A 22,561-nucleotide genomic window follows, 5' to 3' on the forward strand; every position below is an offset into this window, starting at 1 on the left:
AAATAAATTTATCCTTTTATTGATCAAATCAATATATTAAGTATAAAATTATGTCCTAGAGTTATTACAATGTGTCACCTATATTGACTTCTAGAAATACATCTAACAATCTCCCATTTGAACTAAAACCAATTGGCCACAAATTTAAGTCCTATCTTCTCAAGATGGACTTCTATTTTTGGTTGGCTCAACTGCTTAGTCAGCAGGTCTACCACATTGTCCACAGAGTCTACTCTTCGCACCTCGATATGAGATAGTCACGTATATCGATGCTCTTTGTGTTTGGACTTCTGGTGAGACCTTAGCTCTTTGACAAGGACTATGGTATCATTATCTTTGCAGTACTGTATCATGGTCATCTAATAGCATAACATCTAGTTCCACAACTAACATTATAACTAAAATTTATCCTATACATCTACAACATAGTCAGCTTTCATTGATCGATTACTCAGAACCCTTCTAGTATATCAAACAAGAATACGTTTTGATGTAGACACTCTATCATCAGCATCAAACATGAGTCTGAGTCAGTATATCCCTCGACTCGTAACTCAGAATTTTCTCTGAAGATCAAGAATAAATCCTTAATCCTTCTTAAGTACTTAAGGATGTTCTTCACAGCTATCCAGTGCTCCTCATCTAGATTCGACTAATACCTACTCGTGACACTCACAGTAAGGACAATATCAGATCGAGTACATAGCATGGCACACATGAGGCTCCTTATAGCTGAGGCATAAGAAATCCTACTCATGTGCTATATTTTCTCAGATTTGATCGGATATATCATCTTGGAAAGATTAATACCATACCTAAGAGATAAAAGTCCTTCTTTGAAGTTTTTCATATTGAATCTCTTCAGCTCTTTCTCTATGTATAGTTTTTATGATAGGTCTAGCATCCATTTAGATCTATCTCTATAGACCTTTATTCTGAGAATATAAGATGCTTCCCCTAGATTTTTTATGGAGAATTCCTTGGACAACCATCTTTTAATCATAGTCAGCATGGGAATATCATTCCCAATGAGGAGAGTATCATCCACATACAATACGAAGAATGTTATTGTACTTTCACTAATATTTTTATATACACATGGTTTCTCTTCATTTATAATGAAATCAAATGATTTGATTACTTCATCAAAATGATGGTTCCAACTCTAAGAAGCTTGCTTTAATCCGTATATGGATCTTTGTAGCTTGCAGGCTCTGTGATCACCATCACCAGATGTGAAACCCATAGACTACTCCACATAGATATCTTCCTCAAAATATCCATTCAAGAAAGCAGTTTTCATATCCATCTACCAGATTTTATAATCATAGTAAGCTACAACAGTAAGCAGAGTACAGATGGATTTCAGTATAGCTACGGGCGAGAAGATTTTCTGATAGTCAATATCCTCGCACTGACTGTAACCTTTAGCCACAAGCCTAGTTTTATAGGTCTCTATCTTACCATTGACATATATTTTTCTTTTGTAGATCCATTTACATCTAATGGATATGATACCTTCAGGTGGATCTACTAAAATCCAGACTTGGTTCAAATACATCGAGTCAATTTCTGACTTCATAGCATCTAATCATTTCTCAGAATCGATGTTAGACATCACCTCATCAAAGGTATTAGGATCATCACCATGACCCCTATCTTCCATAAAGAACATTTCTTTTACTTTCTCCATAAGCATATCCATGTACCTTTCAGAAGGTCAGGAGGCTCTGCTAGATCTATGAGGTGGTAGAGGAATGTCTACTACTGGCTCATGAATAACGAACTTCTGAAGATCTATAGCTTTTGGCTCTTGGACCTTCTCTTTGAGCTCAACTAACCTCCCACTGCCACCATCCTGAAAAAACTATTTTTCTAAGAATATGGTGTTTCGACTCAATCACATTGTGGTCTTGTAAAAAATAGTAGTATCCCATGAATTCTTTAGGATATCCTATAAAATAAGCTATAATAGATCTATCATCTAATTTTTTGCTATCTATCTCTTGACATAGGTCGGACATCTCCAAGTCTTAAGATAATCTAGACTCAATTTTTTATCGAACCATATCTCATACGGTATGGTAGGAACGGACTTTGATGGAATCCTATTCAATAAGTGAATGGTGGTTAATAAGACATGTCTCCAAAGATATAAGGATAAATCAGTAAAGCTCATCATGGATCTGACCATATCCAATAGGATCCTATTCCTCCTTTCAGATACTCCGTTGAGCTGAGGTGTTCCAGGAGGCATTCATTGAGAGACTATACCATTGTCTTTAAGATATTTCAAAAATTTTTGACTATGATATTCACCACCTCGATCAGATCAAAGAATCTTAATGGATTTATCTGTTTGTTTTTCTACTTCATGTATGAATTTTTTGAATCTTTCAAAGGTCTTAGACTTGTGTTTCATCAGATACATATATCCATACCTAGACAGATCCTCGAAAAAGATAATGAAATAGGTATAACCACCCCTGACCTGTATATCAAATGGCCTACACACATCGATGTACCAGGGCAAGTAACTTAGTGGCCCTTTCCCTATGTCCTACAAAAGATAACTTGATCATTTTTTTTCGAAGACAAGATTCGCAAGCTAGATATGACTCTAGGTTAAGAGAGCCAAGGATCCCATCCTTTTTTAGTCTGTTTATTCTGTCCTCTCCAATATGGTCTAGTCTATGGTGCCACAAGTACTTCTGGTTAATTTCATCTTTGGATCTCTTTTGACCTACGACACTCACTATTTGCTCATTTAAGTTCACATTTGTATCAACATGTAAGTGATAAAGACTGTCAATTAAAAGACCTCATGTAATCAATTTATTTCGTAAATAAATGAAATAAAAATCTTTATTGAAACTAATTTTAAAACCTTCTTATGCTAGCACAGACACGAAAATTAAATTTTAACTAGCCATAGGAACATAATAACAGTCTTTTAAATCTAATCTAACACTAGACTGTAATCGAAGAGGATAAGTGCCAACGATCTCTATAGTAATTTTTGCTCTATTGCCAATCCGAAGAATCATGTCACCTTCTCTCAATCTCCTACTTTCTATCAGACCCTGCATTGAGGTATATATATGAGCACTCAAGCCAGAATCTAATACCTAATTAGAAGTAGAAGAAATCGTAAAGTTAGATTCAATTACGAGCATACCTTCGAAAGGTTTATCATCCTTTTTGGTCTTTAGGCTCTTCAGATATTTTGGACAGTTCCTCCTCCAGTAGCCTTCAGCATGACAGTGAAAATATTTTTTCTTTAAATTGACCTTATTAGGAACTTCCTTCTTTGGCTTACTCTTTTTTTTTTCTATTTCTTAGTAGATTTTATCTTCTTCTTCTCAGTAGACTTTTTCTTGGAAGAAGTTCGCTCCACAACGAGAACAATACCCCTTGAACTCTTTAAGGTTCCCTCCGTAGTGACCAACATATTGACCAGTTTGGATATAGTGCAATCGAACTTGTTCATATAAAAATTTATAATAAATTGACTATATAAATTTATAAGAGATTGAAAGATCAAATCCAACTGTAATTTCTTTTATATTTCTAGTCTTAGTTTCTCAAGCTCCTCAATATCCTTGGTCACTATTACACAATGCTCATGGACAGACTGTCCTTCGCGCATCTTAAGATTGAAGAGTCTTTTGGATATCTCGAAGCGCGTAGTATGGCTGCTCACCATACAATTCTTGCAGGTGAGTGATCATAGTCTTAGCAGTAGGCATATGCTCATACTGACTTTACAGCTCGTTTGACATAGATACCAGTACAGAATACTTAACCCTACTATCTTCATCCGTCTACTTCTTAAAATCAATTCTTTACTCAGTAGTAGGACGGTTTGGTAACACTATAGATTTTTGATCGAGTACATGACCTAGTTTTTTAAAGATCAGGATAATCCTGAGTTTTGAGCTAGTCTTTGTAATTTATACCGATCAAACGATTGGTTTCAAGGATACGAACTAGAGGGTTTGAGGCTGATATTATTTAACTACGAGAGTAGAGATTCAAGTTAGACTTTTATACTTAATTATTATATTTACTTCTAGAGACTTTAAGATGTAAATAATGACTCTCATTAATTTATCGGATCCCTCCACTTCTCAAAAAGAAAACGAAAACCCTAAGTGACAAAAGATTCCTAGTGGGTGCTACGGTCCCACCGATGCCATGTACCTCACCTAACAGTTATTGATAACATGTACACCAATGCGTAGGTAACTCTTTATCTAGATACTTCTCTAAGTATATTATAGCGACTTGATCTCTAAGTCATGTGGGCCCACCTAATAGTTATTGCTCACACTTCTTAGTTAAGTCCGACCTACCATTCACAAACAGGTGCAAGACCGTCATTGGGTTCCTCATCTAATAGTTATTAGGCCCAACCCTATCTTTACCTTAGAGCAATTCTTTGCTAATAGAGTGGTTATATGTTCCTGATACAACTGAACCACTGTGATCAGTTGAGAACAATCAACGTCGGTAGTACATCCGCACATCTACAATGGTGAAAGACCTATGGACTTAACATTTGTGGGGAGGTTTAGGTTTAGGTCTCATCTAATCAGCCATTATATGATCGATCTAATTGACATGGGCTAAACCAAACTGCTAAATAACCCAATTTAAGACCCAATCTTCCAAATTGATCAGGTAAGTCGAGATCGATGGAGATCCCCCTATTACTTTTCTTAGACACCAATAAATTGGCCAAGTAAGTGAACGAAATCAATTAAATAATCATGTCTCAATTACTTGCTTTAGACACCAATAGATCAATTGATCCAAACAGATTAACTTAAGCGAATCGGGCTCAAACCAACAAGCCGAATTAGGTCCTTAGGTTAATCAATTCTACATATGGGACTCAATCAATTTGATCAACAATAATTGCATAATCATTTAACTTAATTGATCTGAGCCTAATCAACACTTGACTCGGTTTGATCAATTACTTAATCGAATTAGACTTATATGACTTAAATTAAAAATCTTAGATGCAATCTTATTACATGACCTAATTTATGATTTTTTTCATAGCCAAAATTCTCATGCATAAATACAAATTTCAGATTCTAAAATCAAATTTTAGATATAAATTTTTTACATAAAAATAAATTTTAAATCATAAAAATAATTTTTAAAGTTAACATACAAACATATATCACATATATGCATGTAAAATTTAGATCTAAATAAAATTCAAATCTACTACATGATATCATATATCTCATATACTAATCATGGATCATATCAAAAGTAATTTTATGACCTTAAACATGCAACTACATATCTCATATATGAATTATAAATCAGATCATAAAAAATTTCAAGTTTATGCATGCATCTACATATCATGTGAACATGAACTAGAAATAATTCTAGATCAAAATTCAAGTCTATGCATGCTTTGACATATCAACTATATATTCTAAAATTAAATCTAAAATAAAATATTAAATTTAAAGATTTATCTATATATCTCATATATCAAGAAAAAATCTAATTTTAAATTTTTTTTCAAAATATGTATGATAATTTTAGCAATATGAAACCTGTGGCTCTGATACCACTATTGGAATTCGAGGTTAGCAGCATGCATGTATATTTTAAAATTTTATTTTTTAAATACTACAGTAGAATATAAGATTAAAATATTTTTAATCTGAATCATGGGTGCATAAAAATATAAAACTACAAGGATCTAGTTCATGTGCTAAAATTGACATATACTGAAATTCAAATAGTGATCAAATCGCATATCTTTTTCGTGATCCTTTTTTTTGAATCTAGATCTAAAAGAAAAGAGATTTTTTTCTAGCCGCATAAATATTCGATCTCTATAGATATCCACTCGAGATCAGTTGGAATAGTCATCTTTAAATTAAAATTTTTTCTCTAAGAAAATTCAGCCTAGTAAATCTGAACGAAACCTGGGTCGCGATCAACATTTGATCTTTTTTCTTGATCTTCTTCTCTTCTTCTCTTGTCTTACTCCTTTGCTTTGTGCTGCTATAAAATACCAGCAACCAACAATATATGGGATGCCCAACAGCCTTGGGCGTGAGGATGAACTTGGGATGCCCCAATTGCTATGGCGTGAGGATGCCCAAAGAGAAGAGAAGGAGGGAGGAAGAGAGGGCGTGTGGGACTTCTATGGGGCATGGGTGGCTGCTGGTTGGATGCTCTAGGGACTTTAGGAGAGGTCCCTTTAAATAGGCATAAGGATTGAATCCTATTTAATCTCATAATATAAGTCCTACTTGCATTAGGTTTTCTAATAACTTAAGTTATTCAACTTACATTAGGAATCCTATTAGACGCTAACTCTTGGAGCCCTTGCACCCAATTAGACATACCCTCTTTTGCACCCAAGGGATGTCCCATATTAGATTAAAAGGCCTTCTAATCATAGGACACACCTAACTTGATCCAATCAAAGTGGCGCCCTATAATAACTATCAAAAAAATTAATAAGAGACTTGCATCCTTAATTTATATGATCCAAAATCTTAGACATCCAATAATTGGAGTCAAATAAATTTTATTCATGTAGATTATTAGTAGATAATTAAGTTTGAATTATCTTATCAAATAAAAAATTCAAATGAAAAGAAAAATTGAGTCCAACCATGTGCTAGCAAGATTACCTTGAATCCAATCGGATTTCTCTAAATCCAATTGACACTTCATAAGCTCAATTGCTAATTGCAGACCTAATCTCTTTGTTGTGTCATCCTATTGATTCAATTTTATCTGGTAGTGAGATATACAATGGTCTCTATCAAAGTATCATTGAAACTCTTTTCAATAGGTCGGAATAATTTCACTCTAACTCATCAAGAATTGTCGATTCAGAATAATTTTAGTGAGCTCTCACAGTCTACTAGTAACACCTAGCAGTATATAGTGACAATCCAGTGAAACTGAAATGAACCTCTAGGCGTAGTTAACTTGTGATTCAGTTCCTCTATCATGAGTCCCGACTTGATGGCAGATCATAGATAAATCGTCAAACCTCAATATCAGTCATATGATAGATTCGATTAGCTCAAGTCCAGTTATGATTTTTTTCAAAATTCTTTTCTATCAATTACACTACTAGGTCATAGATTCTTGAACTTAGCCTTTCAAATCTCATAGGACTACTCTTTTCTATTAAGATTGATAGATCCCATCTTGATGTACACCTTATCTTTACAGTGGACCAACTATCGCCAACATCCACTACAAGGACTCATTGAGACCCATGTTTATGTGTTAGTCAAACTCTAGCAGCCTCACTGCGAGCAGTAGTACAATCTCAGATCAAAAGATCATTCATACAACTACAGCATCGAGACAATCACTGACGATTGAATAGAAATCCAAGTGATATCTCGTATGGTCACGCTCAGTACTAATTGTTCTCTAACAATTATCTACACTCATCGTCTAATATCTCTGCACTGTAGATCAGAAACTCATCTATTTCGAAGGAAGCGATCTGTATGCCAGTCAATCCGGATTGATCACCATCCTCATAATGATCCTATGATCGGAAGTATTTAAAAATTAAATACATCTCTAATTCTCAACACTTTGAGAATATGTATCGAAAACTAATTCTATAGATAATTCAAAGACACATCACACTTGAATGAAAAATAAATTTACTCTTTTATTGATCAAATCAATGTATTAAGTACAAAATTATATTCTAAAATTATTATAATGTATCTGCCATATTGGGTTCTAAGACATACATCTAATAATTTAATTTTATGCAAACGTATATTTTTTACTTCTTTAAGTTTTAAGACCATCAAAATGTTACTATTTTCATTATTCTAGAGTGTTATTTTAATGGCCATAATCAAGTCCAGGCTTATCATGTTGCACGTCAAATTTTTGTTAAGGATGTTATAAATTCAACGTGCGTAGTTTGTAACTTGTTCAAAGCACTATGTATATTTGTGAGCATAATTTGACTAGCTCATATTGATTCTACATGTTTAATATGGTTTTCACTTGATGTAAAGATATTTGTCTTAACTAGGTTCTAAATTATCCCATATTAGTAGCAGCTTGGTAGAAGTTGGGCAATCCCTACTTGTACAATGCACTCAGCTTTAAGCCTTTTAAAAAATATATATAATCACAATATATATTGTTATTTGACCATTTTATCTATACTACCAGAAAAAAAGCAAGCAACAATGTGTTTCCCTTGACCATTTTAACAAGGCTTCTCAAATTTTAACCTTTGTAATTTACCCTTGTTCTTTTATCTTTTTCCAATTTATCCATTTCTAACAAGTGACAAATAAAAGATTCATGATATTTAACCATTTCAAATATTTGACTATTCACCAAGTGGTAGATATAACATATTTGATTTCATCAAAATCATCCATTATGTCATGTGCCACTAATTTTTTACAAATTAAAAAATAAGTACAATTTTGTATGATCACATCTTTTTTTTTTTTAGTAAGATATGATCACATCACATCCATTTAACAATCCAACTTTTCAACTAGATACATTATCACTAATAAAGTCATAGCTATTACCAAATCACTTTCATGGATTGCTCATAACAAATGCAAGTATTGAAAATTTTTGTGGATGCTTTGCCTTTGCTCCCTGCCCTTGCTGACAAGGAAGTTTATTCCATTCATTTGATTGATGCAAGTAAGGAGCCCTATAAAATTTGTATATATATTAAGAAGTTACAAGAGTTATATAGAAATTAACAATAGAAAATCTAAATCAAATAAATAAGTTTTGTGTGTAGGATATATATTCCACTCTTTGTTTATTAGCTCAAATTATACAAGAATCCAATGTTTCATTTATTTTTTCTAAAACAAACAAATAATCATAAAAAGACAACAAAGAATTAACTATATCCACTTAATTATGTGACTCTTTCAGTGGATCCTAATAGTTTTGTTTGGTTGCACATGCTATATTGATGAACTGATAATTGTGCAATCAATTAAATGAAAGATGTTATTGTGTAAAAAAAAAAAAAATAGAAAATGTGTTGATATTATTATTTATTTTTTTTCTTTGAAATTTATGTGAGCTAATGTGACACTAAATATGATTTTGCACAAGTTCAGATATTTGAATATGAATCATATGCTTGTGCCTCCAAATCCTCATTCACTTTGATGGTTCAAATACTAATACAAATTTATTCTAAAAGTGATCACTTCTAAGATTGTGAATCAAAATTCTATATTAGATTTGGAAACAAATATGAATTGATCAGAGACTTATCTCTTCATATCCATATTAACTTTAACATTGCAAATACTAATACAAATTTAATCTATAGATGAAGATTTGAGGTTGTGAATCAAAGTTGTCCACATCCAAATATATTTGGATATACAAGTAGATCAAGAGATATATTATCCTGTCCTAATCTGAAAAAAGTAAAATATAAGTTGTTAGAGAAAAGGAGATTCTTATTATCACTTGCAAATAGGGAGTCCACCTGTCAATAGGTCTTGATATATATGTTGGAACCCAACTTGGTCTAAAAGCTTGAGCCATTAAGTTTTAGATCTAATCAGCTGTGTACATTATTCTCCCTCCTAAGCAAATCAAATATTTATATTTTTAAACATCAAATGAAGTCAAAATAAATAAAATTTACATAGTCATAGCATAGAAGTAAGCTAGATACAGGATAAAAATCCTTGCCAGAAGAAATAAATAAGAAAAACATATATAAGTTAATAATTGATGAATAATTTTGATGAAATTAGAAAGTAATAATATATAAATTTATATATCCAAGTTACTGTTTATGCCATTGCATTATCTAAAACTACAAGATCTAAACCAAACCCAATTATTAATACTTACATTAGCATGAAATGAATCTCTGATATAGTATATACCAACATAAATGATCTGAATATATTTGTCAAATCAATGGAGTTCTGCATCAATGTATGCACCCTTTTTAATTGGATATGAACCTCCTTCAACCATCCTTCTTCAAGCTATTTTTAGATTTCTTTACTATATACAAAACAATTAATCCATATAATAATTTTAATTAGATCTATCAATAGATTCAGGATTACTACTTTTAGATGGATGTCACAAGTATTGTCTGACCCCAACCATGATCAGGCTCGACTTAGGGAAGGAAAGTTTTTGCCCATTAAATCTTTCATATTTTAGGGTGAGACTTGAAAGTTCAAGTTTACAATTGAATGCATACAATGTATTAAAAATTATCAAAAACATAATGTAGCTCTTAAAGTTAGTACTATATTAAAGGCACACTCATGGTTACAAAAAATTTTCACTGAATAGCAAATCTAAACTATATCAATTGGGTGTGAGAATGAATGCCAAATTGGTTATTTAGCCAAACATATAAAATAAATGAATCCAAATTTGTACCATTGCTTGGTCTAAAGCGGTTCCATTTCTTTTTTAGCAAGATAAGCTCCAACTCATAATAATTTAATAGGGCTGCAGATTATTTGACCACTATAAAAAGCTCATTTGTAAAAATTCTTAATTTTTTTTCAATTAAATTATAAAATTTATAATTTTCAGTAAATAACATAAAATTTATAGTGCAAAAAAATCCATCTGCATCCTTGGTGGATCCAATGGCCCATAAAAAATATAGTCTCTCCAAAGTTTCATCATCAAGCAACCAATAGTCTTTTTTTGTTCATCGCTGAACTTGACCAATCAACAATCTCCTTTTTATTTATTTTTTTTCTCCGCTATAAAATTTCAAAAAAAAAAAAAAAAGCTACTGAAAAAAATATTTTTAGTTAGTTTATTTTGAAATCCAACGCACCATCATCACCCATCACCTTCTCCCCCCAGCTCATATACACCAGAGATCTCTCTTTCCTTCTCTCTCTTCTTTATGCATATATATAAATGTATATGGCTTTGGGCTCTTTCCTTTTCTATATTTGTTAATTGACACAGCGGAATTAGAGGAAGGAAAGAAGTGGAAAAGGTTTTTAATCCGGGAAAGAGGAATTCGATCCTTCTTCTAATTTCTTGCATACAAGGAAAGGAGGGAGGCGTTGGGGCGAGTATATATGAGGAGGCCCTCTCTTGTTCTTCCCATGCCGACTCCCAGATCTTAATAAAGAGATCGCAAGCGCGAGCGAGAGAGAGAGAGAGAGCGACGATCCCCCTCTCGAACTCGAATCGGAAGCGTCTCAGATCGTTCGGTAAACCGCCCTCCTTCGATCTCACTCTCATCCTATATTCCTCTTGGCCGATGCCGTCTGAATTATCTCTTCTATCGATGCTTTATCGGTGCTGGATTTGCCTTTGATCGATCGGGGAAGGATCCGGAGCTCCTCGATCCAATTCGATGGAATCCTTGCCTGGTCTTTGAATTTTTCGCTGGATTTTATGTGATTTGTATTAGATTCTGTTGCTATTCTCTTGCATCCATCTGTTTGTTAGATCTGGTGTGGATCCAGTTGATCGGATGTCAGAAAAATTGGATTTTTTTTTTTTGGTTATGTCCGCATCGGTTTTACTATTGAATTATGTGTTTTGAATTGGATCTGATTCATGCGGTTGATGCTATTGTTGGATTTGACGTTGATTGAGATGAACATTAGCTGCGTGTTTTAAATTGGAGTTTGGATTCGTGTCATGGTGACGATTTTTCTTTGAGCAGAATAAAGGATGGAGTCGGATCTTGGAAAACTTTTCATTGGAGGGATTTCATGGGACACTAATGAAGACCGCCTCCGGGGGTACTTTGAGAGTTTCGGAGAGGTGGTGGAGGCCGTCATCATGAAGGACCGGAACACCGGCCGTGCGCGTGGATTCGGGTTCGTTGTGTTTGCCGACCCCACCGTCGCAGAGAGAGTTGTCAAGGAGAAACACATGATCGATGGCCGGATGGTAGCAAATTCACCTCTGCCTGTCAAGTCTTTTCAATTCTACTCAGATGCATGCATGTTAAATATTATCCAGTTTTTTGCTATTGGCAATGTTGTAGGATTTATTGAAAGTGGACCTTTGCTGAATATGATTGGAGTTTTGGTTGATGAATTTTGCAGGTGGAGGCGAAGAAAGCTGTGCCGAGAGATGACCAGCACATCCTTAAGAGAAACAGCAGTAATGCCCATGGTTCTCCAGCTCCTGCTCGCACCAAAAAAATATTTGTTGGAGGCCTGGCTTCCACTGTAACTGAGGCCGAATTCAAGAAGTACTTCGACCAGTTTGGGACGATCACTGATGTTGTTGTGATGTATGATCACAACACACAAAGGCCGAGGGGCTTCGGATTCATTACTTTTGATTCAGAGGATGCTGTGGATAAGGTGCTTGTTAAGACCTTTCATGAGCTCAATGGCAAGATGGTTGAAGTTAAGAAGGCTGTTCCCAAGGAACTGTCCCCAGGGCCAAGCATGCGCTTGCCTATTGGGGCATATAACTATGGTCTGAGCAGGGTCAATAGCTTTCTCAATGGTTACACTCAGGGTTACAGTCCAAGCTCCATAGGTGGCTACGGAATGAGGATGGATGGTAGATTTGGGACATTAGCTGGTGGGCGCAATGGGTTCCCTTCGTTTGGTCCTGGCTATGGAATTGGGATGAACTTTGAGCCTGGGATGAGCCCCAACTATGGTGGAAACTCAAATTTCAATAATAGCCTCAGTTATGGACGGCCATTGAGCCCTTACTATAGTGGGAATTCCAGTAGATATAGTAACCCTATTGGGTATGGTGGAGGTAGTGGTAGTACTGGGTCTGTTTTCAGTTCAGTGGCTCGTAACTTATGGGGCAATAGTGGCCTTACTTATACTACCAGCTCGGCAAGCTCTAGTGCCTTCATGGCATCTGGAAGTGGGAGCCTTGGTGGATTTGGTAATAGTAACCTGAACTGGGGAGGTTCCTCTTCTCCTATTTCGGCTCAAGGTGTGGGCAGTGGTTCAGGCTATGCTAGTGGGGCTCTGGGTTATAGAACTGGAGAGAATAGCTTTGGTTTGGGTTCCAGCAATTATGGAAGAAACACTGGGAGTGGTTCTGTTAATCCCTCCTTCACTGCATCAAGCAATGGATATGAAGGAAACTATGCAGATCCATATGGTAGTAGTTCAATCTATGGAGACACCACTTGGAGGTCTGCATCTTTGGAGCTTGATGGATCTGGTCCTTTCAGTTATGGACTTGGCAATGCAGCTTCAGATGGCACTGCCAAGGCTTCCACAGATTATATGGGTGGTTATAATATTACCAACAGACAAACAAATAGAGGTGAGAGACTCCTTCAGCTTGATTTTATTTCCCTGTGAGATAAAATTTCTTTATTTCATAAGCTACATCTTAGATAATTGAGATTATGTAGTAATATTGTGCCTTTGATGTTTCTAACTGACATACAAATATAGGTAAGGGACTCCATCACCTTATTTAACCGCATATGAGTTTTATATAGAGGACAACAGAAGTATACAAACTGTTTTTATATTTGTGAAAAACTTGGGGCTCCACACATTTTCTACTAGATGTCTTCAATTGAATGAGTAGTGTTTGTCAAAACATTTGAATTTCTGCACTATATGTTTGTGCAATTCTTGCAGCATGGCTGGACGTTTGCAATTTTGAGATAGTCAATGTTTCTTTTATTTCACTCCCTTCTTTTGTGAAGTACTCCCCTCTTACAACCTTGTTTTAGCAATAAAAACAGAAGTACATAATCCAAAAAGTTTTAAATGTACTTAGTAGGTTGATTGTATCATGACCATCCATTAAGTTCTCATGTCCATCAAAATATCATGCGAATTACTTGGGCTAAGTATTGGTGAAAGTGATCATAAATAGAAAGCCTTTTTCCTATCTATATGGAATTGGCGGTATCCTATCATCTTCATTGATTCCCATCTGCACTTGGCTCTTCAAAAATAATTCTCTTCCTCATCTGCATTATTTGGTCCCTCCACTTCACTTGACTCTCAACTTGGATTTAAAATCCACTCCTAGTTGGCTTTACCTCAGCCTTTTCTTATCCAATACCATTTGATCCTTGCAAGTGTTTCTTCTTTCTATTGTGTTATGATAAACTCATCAATGTTGGTAACTCCTTAAGTTCAATGTATACCTTTTCCCAGAGTTCATGATGGTGTATTCCAAATGACACTCACTCACTGGGCTTTTCCTTGGGCTGTTCTATGGTTTATGTTGCTAAGCTGACAACTGAAAGCCAATGTTTCAAATTTAGACATTAAGCATCTCTCACTTGAATAGCTAATTGATGCCATTTTTTCCAAGAAGCACTTAGTTACAAGGTTTAATTACTGGCAATAATTCCAAATATGATTTGTGTGCTGTAAAGGAAAATGTAGCATGTAATATCTAAGGTAACTTTAAGGACTCATCTTAATTACTATATCCATGGGACAACTCTTGCACAAGTAGAAAGGGATTAGAAGAGAAGCAGGGAAAGAGTGGCTTGTGGGTTCTCAAAAAGCAATCCACATCAAAATCCACCAAAAGGGTTACATACTTTGTCCCCAAAATCTAGGTTCCCTTATCAACAACTCCAGATCTGTTCAACTTCATCTTCTGGCTTCTTCTCCTTTCCACCATTATGTGTGATATCATTCTGATAAGGAAAGATGACATCCAAACATAGCTTAGATGGTTGTTGTGTCAAACCTTAAATGTGTTACGATGGTCTGCTGCTAGAGTAATTGGTTACAGATTGTTTATACTTGACCACAAATAAATATATAGAAGGTTGGATGTTAAAAAAGTTTGCCAAATCATTTCCTCCACTGATTTAAGAAAACAGTGTGAACAGAAACAAAATATAACACATTGAACATTAAACAATTTCACCAAATCATTTCCTTCAAGAAGATAGTATTTTCTTTCTAGATACATCCGTGATGCTTATGATGTACAATGTAGTTTCACCATGGTTAGATTTTGTCTTCTAATGATTCTGATGTTATTATTGTAGAACTAAACTTATCAAGGATTTGATGAAACAGTATTCTTGGCATGCCTGTCAATCTAATTGATTGACTGAACTGTATAGCAATGTAGCTAATAGCTTTTAATAGAAACAAATCAAAGTGAATGCTCATAATGCTAACCACAACAAATAGCTGGTTCAAAGTGTTAAATGGTTGTTAGCCAATTTTGTTCTGTCAAGAATTGCAGACACATGCAGGACCAATTTTTATGTGTAATAGGGCTTTATTGTTGCATTAGTTTTAACAATATGGTTTTTTTTCTTTTTTCTTTTTTTTTTTTGAAGGATGGCTTAATATTTCATACATGCTTGCCATGTTTATTATTTCATGGACCGGATATTTTAGAAGTATATGAAGAACTCCCGTCTTATATTGCTTAGTGTTCAGCATTTATTTTTCTGTTTTTCCTCAGTAATAATTAACAACGACGACAGCTTTTCTGATATTCTATTTGTTTTTGGTGATCGCTTGCTCAGGAATCGCTGCCTAGGAGGATTATTTTTTCAAATATCAGAGTTTATCGTAGATGAAGAATCCAGTGAATTAGGCGCTTGATGGTGAACTCAGATGTTCCCCTAAACTATATGGTTTAGTTAATTATTTAGAGCTAACCAGAGTTGGCTTCCAAAATTTAAATCCAGAGAGTTCAAATATATAGGATTTTGTGTATGGTTTGAGATTTGAGTTTCATTTCTGCATAGAGTTTAGGTTTTGTTTTTCGTGGTTTGATTGAGATGTAAAATCAGATTGCGGGATATATTCAGAAGAGTGTTCTGATTTATGCTGGCGCCATATAGTCTTCTGCCTTTTTTCAGGAAAGAAAACTTCTGTAATATCTGGCAATGTGATAGTTATTGTCAGGTATGTGCTTTTTTTCTTCTTTTTACTGCAGATGTACCAGAAACAGGTTGATTTATTAGTGTGAAACTTCCAGGGATACTATGTGGGTCCCTAAGAATAAGGCTACTAAATATTCTGATTCATTTCTATTAAAAATTTGCTTTCAGGAAACTTTATTTGTTTCTTGCATGCTCAACTATTGTAGCTTCTATTGCCTTTATTTTGTTCAACAATCCTTTTAATGAGTATCTTGCTTTTTCTAGCTGTAAGAAGCATGGTTTCATGTGGGTACAGTATTTTTAGCTTCTTTCTGGAAATGACTTTTTGTTTCTCAAGATGTTCCGGGCTGGCTCTGATGTGCCTTGGGTAGGCGCATCCCTTCTTTTTGCTCTCTTTTTCTTTATGGGTAGTCATAGCATCCTAGATATATTCCATGAAGGTGGTGCCTTCCCTCCTAAACTCATGACTAGGTTCTTGAGGATTTCCTTGGCCAAGTTGAGATTGATTTCTACTTGCAAAATCTGGCATTAGTTTGTCCTATATTAATACCTCGCCTCCACTAACAGGAGAAATGTTTATAGTCAAAAATTGATGGATACTGTAACTACGATAGAGTTTAGACACAACTGTGACCAGTCTATCTAGGTGGAGGGTAGAGACCATGTTAGATGGCTTGCCGGTTCTCTCGATATCTTGGAAGATTGTGGTTGTCTGGTTTATGTAATGTATGTGTCATCCCCATGTTGTCACAGACATGGAAGAAGGGCCCATGGGCTAGAATTTATTGCTTATTATGCACCTTATCAAGTTTGATCAGATAATCACACTAGAAACACTGATCCACCCACCATTGTATTTTGTTTGAAGTTTGAATCCCAATTTAGGCTAGGAAAATGGCTGAATGTTGTTGAAAGAGTTTTGAGTTGCTATCCTGGTGTAAGGAAAAACAGATCATAGGTTCGTCTGACAAGAATTTAGGTATTAACATTGATTGGTGGTTCCATTTGTCATATTTCATGTATCATCTCTTTCTACCATAGTTTTTGAGAAAAGGAGTTTCAGGCCAGGCTTTAAAGAGGCTGAGTCATGTAAAAGCTAGCAACAGGTGGTCCCTTGGGCAGTTAAGTCTTCAATCCAAAATAGAAATCATTTTACTTGGAGGGAGAATGGTGGGCCCCGTTCTTTCTTTTAAAGGCATGTAAAATTTAAGTTCCTTAGGTTCTGAATTGACATTTAATATTGTCATCTTTTCATTGCCACCCCAAGCCAAAGGTTTTAATTTGGACCATGCAATTTGTGGGCCACATGGATGTAAGCCGACGACCTCAAATTTTATCTCCTCATTCCATTTCTTATATTCTTTGTATCCTGTGGCCTTACCACCTCAAATTTTTTCTCCTCATTCCATTTCTTATATTCTTTGTACCCTGTGGACTTAGGGATGGTTTCGTTGCGGTTTGCTAGTCATTGAATCATTGGAAGAATATCTTACTTGAAAACAATTAATTTTGAGGGAAAGTTCCAAGCAGAATGGTGCTTTTGAGAGGCAGACAAGGGCGATGCCCCCTTGATCATTGCATACCAGTCATAGTGCTCAAAGAGGGATTGGATCATTTGTTGTTTATGGATCAGAGTACAAATGTTCTGTAAATATTGAAAAGATATTGAATTGTTAACGAATTGGAAGAATGACTCTGGGCTTATTCTTAGGTGAATGACTTGAGAAAGATTCAATCAATTATCATGAATTTTAAGATTGATTCAAGAATTATTCATGACTCATATGAAAATAAGGCCAGTAGTTTTCAACTAAATGATGCTACTTCTTCTTCTTCTTCTTCTTCTTTTTTGGGGGTTGGGATACTGGCTACAAAACCAAACACTTGTAAAAGTCTTCAACCAAGAGATGAAAATTTTGGGCTTCTTGACACCCAAATCAATGTCTACACGGCTTCGCAGCAGCTGGTTTAACCTCTCTCATCCCAGAGATGCTGTCGAGTGAGATTCCTTCGGTCTTAGCCCCAGAATTGGCTTCGTCATTTTGCTCCTTTGAGGTATCTCACAGTATTGCCATGTGATGGTCCAAAATGCTACTCATTATTCTTCTCAAAATGCTACTTACCATCCTGATAGTATAATCTAATTGCCTTGAAAAATTTTTATCCAAGGTTGACCACTAGTAGAACTTCCAAAGAGAATAATCAAGGTCTTCTATAAGCCAAGATCATAAATTCATGGTAAGCATGCTAAATTATTTCAGATTCTAGTATAGCAAGTGATCATTCTGAAGAAGTTGAACGCAACCAACAATAGAAATCCATGAAGCAATAGCCACCACCTGCCTGGCCTCTTAGTATATCTTGCAGCACCACTACTAAATACCCATGCACTAACTACCCCGCCAGACTTGGAACCAACTTTTTTTGTTTGCTTAGTGTTACACGTGTACTCCAATAATATTCCAATAAGTGACTTCTTTCTTAAACATAGCTCTTATACTCCTTTTTACCAACAAATTAAAGAAACTATATTATTAAAATAACAACAAGATGAATTATTAATTTTTGGATAAACTATGTCCGTGATCCTTAAATTATATCAGATTTTTTTAAATGATCTCTAAACTATAAAAACCTAAGTTTTAGTCTCCAAACTTTCTGAATCATTTTAATATTATCCTTCACCTATTTTCGGTGCTTTTCTCGCATCGAAAATCCTATGTGGCAGTCGCCGATACTTACGTGGCTCTGTTCATTTAAACAGATGGCACCGGCACTGACTGGAATCGATTTTTTTTTTTTTTTACATTCTTCTTCTTCTCTTTGCCATCACCCCCATCCATCTCCCCCCTACCAGCTCGCCACCTACACAATCCCGCAATTCCCACTCCCACCAGCCCACCCCTCCGGCCCCCCTCTCTAGTGCCCGGGGCTTCTGCCCCACCCCAACAAACCTCGACCCACTCCGACGTCTGTGGGTTGTGCGTTGGCACCTCCCCCCCTCCCACTGGCCCTGCCCCACCCCGCCCTTTGTGTGCCCCCACGATTGAAGATAGAGGCTTGGGGGCTGGCGATGAGGACTGCGGGCATGCGCGGAGTCGGAGTGGAGGTCGAGGGCGGAGGATTAGCGATGTCAAGCCACCACCGGAGTACTCAAAACATCGGATCTTCCTCAAGTTAGCTGGAAAGAGGCCGGAGGGCTCTGCAACGGTGGTGGTGGAATCGGTTGGGTGGTGGCTCCGGAATTGGAGGCAGTGATGGTGACGAAGGGTACAGCCAGTGATGCAGAGGTGGAGGATGATAGCCGCGACGTCGGCAAAGAGGAAGAAAAAGGTGAGAGCTACCGCCATGACAATGGCTTGGAGAACAAAGGGGAGGCTTCGCCGGCGGCTGGTGTGGGTGCATCACAACGGAGGGAGGAGAACAACACCTCCACACTAGGGTGGGACGGAGTGGGGCCAGGGGGCACCAACGCATAACCCATTGGTGTCGGGGCAGGTGGGGGGGGGGTGGTGTGTCGGGATGGATGGGGGTACGGCAGAAGGGGTTGATCGAGAGGAAGAAGAAGACTTCTTACTGGAGTCTTTTTCGTTCCTCCCTTTTTTTTTGATACTTTGCAATTCGTGCGGGACACTGGACGAGCTTGATTGTCTAAATAAAAGCCATGTAAGTATCTGTTCAGAATGAAAGAGTAAATCGGTAAGAGAAAATCATCGGAAATCATTGGAAGGGCAACGTTAAAATGGTTCAGAAAATTTAGAGACTAAAATTTAAATTTTCATAATTTTAGAATTATTTAAAAAAAATCGATATAGGTTAAGGTTTTCGGACATAATTTACCCTTAATTTTTCCACGCCACATTCCTTTCCAAGCATCCCTTTGTTTTCTGCGCATTACAAATCCTAGATTTTATTTCTGTGATTCTTTCTGAAAAAAAAAGAAAAAATGGAGGAAGATCCAACAACCTTTTTGTTGAGGATTCGGTAAAAACAAAGATAAGGTCAAATAAATCCAACTACTTCCCTTCCCTCAGCCGACTGCTTTTTGCCTGGCCTTGTTGTTACCATCCTCACCCATCTCTTCTACAGGGACATTACTGATTAGGCAAACCAATATGAAGACAGAACTAGTGATATTTTAATTAGTAGCAGTGAATCGTGAGAAAGAAAAAGGAACAGGAGAAGTATTAATAGGGAGCTTAGAGCTGAATGCTGATTAATGTTGAGCTATACGAGGAAGCCTGTAATAGTTCTACAGTGTACTTCTGACTCTTTACTACTGGTGGTTCAAGAGGGAAACGCATCTTTGTTGTGGTCCAACGGAAGTATTCCAAATGTTTTAGGCATTGACTCAGTGCAGACATGATGCGACGAATAATGGGCCACTCACTACTCAATTATGCTTCTCTAATTATTTGCTACACATGCGTTATAGGTGGCACTCATTTCAATGCTTTGATCCATCCAATGGGGCCTGGGGCACAACGGCGTTTGCTGTCTAGGATGCCACAAGTTGATTGCCAGTCTTTTGCTGGGATCTGATGTGTGGGTCCCTTCGAAATACAAGCAACACATGCATGCATCTGCATAGCCAATAGCCTCGCATCCAGGATGTGGCCAGCCATGGGCTTACATGAATGGCTTCATAACTCACTGTCTTAATGTGGAGATATCCCCAGTCTTAATTTAGAGCCTGTCTGGATAATCCAGCAAGATTGGACTAAAGTTTTTGCCTAGATTCATAAATTAGGCCACGTGTTTTAGTACGGTTCTATCAACCAAATACCTCCCAAGTTTCAACCTAACTGCTGTGGGAAGACAAAAAAGATCCATGGAGAACTTTTTTTCTTCTTCCTGTCGCCCAACAGGCCGATAGGTTAGGATTTAGGCAGATCCTTAGAAGATGTGAGCTGAATGGACCAATAGGCCCAATTCCTGCAAAATTTTCAACCAATCCTGCTGGAATATTCAACCAGGCTCTTATCGTTTCGATGATGGAGATTTCATGCCATATTCAACATATATTTCACTCACCCCAACAAAACTCGCTGGCCGAGCTATAACTCTGTTGACATATCAAAAGACAGAAAACTTGATGCATTTGAATTGATTCTTTAAATCACAAGTATCCTCTAAAATTATAGGACTCCTGGAGGTGCTATCAGATCAGGTTAGATCCAGGTACGCGTGTATATCAGTAGTTTAAACATTAAAGATAGATAGATAAACTAATGTTATATATGTAAATGAATAAACTGAGCAATTAGTTGGAAATGGGATGGGTCAGATCTAAAAACCTCAAATGCGGAAGTGACTCAAGATTTTCAATGGTCTGGCTTGGAGAGATACCCAATCAATTCATGGATGGGTCTGGGTGAGACTCGAGTTAGGGTCGGGTCATGTTCGGGTCAAGAATTTGGTTACTGGAATGACAAACCTAAGCATACTTGATCTACCAAGCAAATCATCCTTGACATAGCCTGATAATATTGTCATCAATCCATAGCCTTTGATAATTGACTTCAAGAGCCTTTTGCCAAATAGACTACTTTCCCTTCAGTTGCTAAGATTGACTCTTTCAAATAGGACTCTACCTTATAAAAAATGGCTTGCAGAAAACCTTTACCTTCACATAATAAATCCATAAATGCTTTTTCCTTAGAGCCAACTTCAGGCATTTGAAATTTGTGATATCTAGACCATTTTCCAATTTGTCTTGACAAATGCCAAAATCCGGCTAATCAATCATATCATCCATTGAACTTTACCTTTACATTCCATGATTATGGATCTTCAATATAAAAATCTTTTTGTCCACCTTACCAATTGGTAATTGATCTCCACTTTATTGAGTTTTATTGTATGGAGATGTTTTACAACTTTTGCGCATTTGCCATGTTTGCTAACGATTATAGCGCAAAAAAGATGACTGGGACTAAGGTTTTCAGTCTTGGGTGATGGCGGCATACTGCTAGGCTATCAGATTTAGGCCTCCTTGGTGAAATTGAAAGAAAAGGAAAGCTCTCAACTTTCTTTTCTTTTTTTCTTTTTATGAAACAAAATATTTTTATCTCATGTTCTCAACAATTAAACAAAGTTTAAATGGTGATCGATCAAGCTAAGATGATGGGGCGAGTGGGCGTCAGGTAGTGGAGGAGTCCTATAGGCCAGCAGCTGAACGACCTTTGTGCTAACAGGCTGGGAAAGAGGAGGATAACAGGCTGATGATGAATCGCTAAGGGAGGAGGAAGCGAGCATGAGGCGGTGGAGGAGGCTATCAGGCCTACATGTGGTGGAGATCATGATCGAATTCGCTAGTTACATTACATAGCTACAGTTCTGCACAAAATCAAAATGGCAGAAGCACGCATTGGAGCCCCTTTTCACATCAAAAGGGAATCCATTGTTGCTTATTACTGGCATATATCTATTATATAATGTTAGAACAGATCGTGTATCTGCTAACCTCTTATCTCAAGGATATTAGATTATAAATTCCAGCAAACAAATATAAAAAGTCTGATAAAGTTTAAATTACTAGCCACTTTTATAGATATTGGTAAAATAATATCATTGTTTCAGTAAATTGATGTAGTGAATATTAACATAATTTTAGGGATCACATAATAATATGTATCAATTTATAATATTTTCATTTGTTAGTATGATTTTGTATCAGTTTATATTATTTTCATTTATTAGCAT

The 22,561-nt window shown here is 36.2% G+C and overlaps 1 protein-coding gene across 1 annotated transcript; it reads left to right on the top strand.

The window, feature by feature from the left end:
• The first annotated feature begins 11,016 nt into the window (after positions 1 to 11,016).
• LOC105056201 (heterogeneous nuclear ribonucleoprotein 1) lies at positions 11,017 to 15,988 on the top strand. The gene is made up of 4 exons (XM_010938315.4): positions 11,017 to 11,243; positions 11,705 to 11,934; positions 12,093 to 13,293; positions 15,494 to 15,988. Exons 2-4 carry the CDS (start codon positions 11,713 to 11,715, stop codon positions 15,505 to 15,507), a joined length of 1,437 nt encoding a protein of 478 aa, XP_010936617.1. The 5' UTR covers positions 11,017 to 11,243; positions 11,705 to 11,712; the 3' UTR covers positions 15,508 to 15,988.
• Positions 15,989 to 22,561: the final 6,573 nt, after the last annotated feature.

The sequence above is a fragment of the Elaeis guineensis genome, chromosome 13 (genome assembly GCF_000442705.2).
Source record: "Elaeis guineensis isolate ETL-2024a chromosome 13, EG11, whole genome shotgun sequence".
NCBI classification, from domain to species: Eukaryota; Viridiplantae; Streptophyta; class Magnoliopsida; order Arecales; family Arecaceae; genus Elaeis; species Elaeis guineensis.

Coding starts and splice junctions, on each gene's coding strand:
- LOC105056201 (XM_010938315.4), top strand. CDS start 11,713: ATGGAGTCGGATCTTGGAAAACTTTTCATTGGAGGGATTTCATGGGAC. Junction 11,935..12,092: donor ACATGATCGATGGCCGGATG/GTAGCAAATTCA, acceptor TGAATTTTGCAG/GTGGAGGCGAAGAAAGCTGT.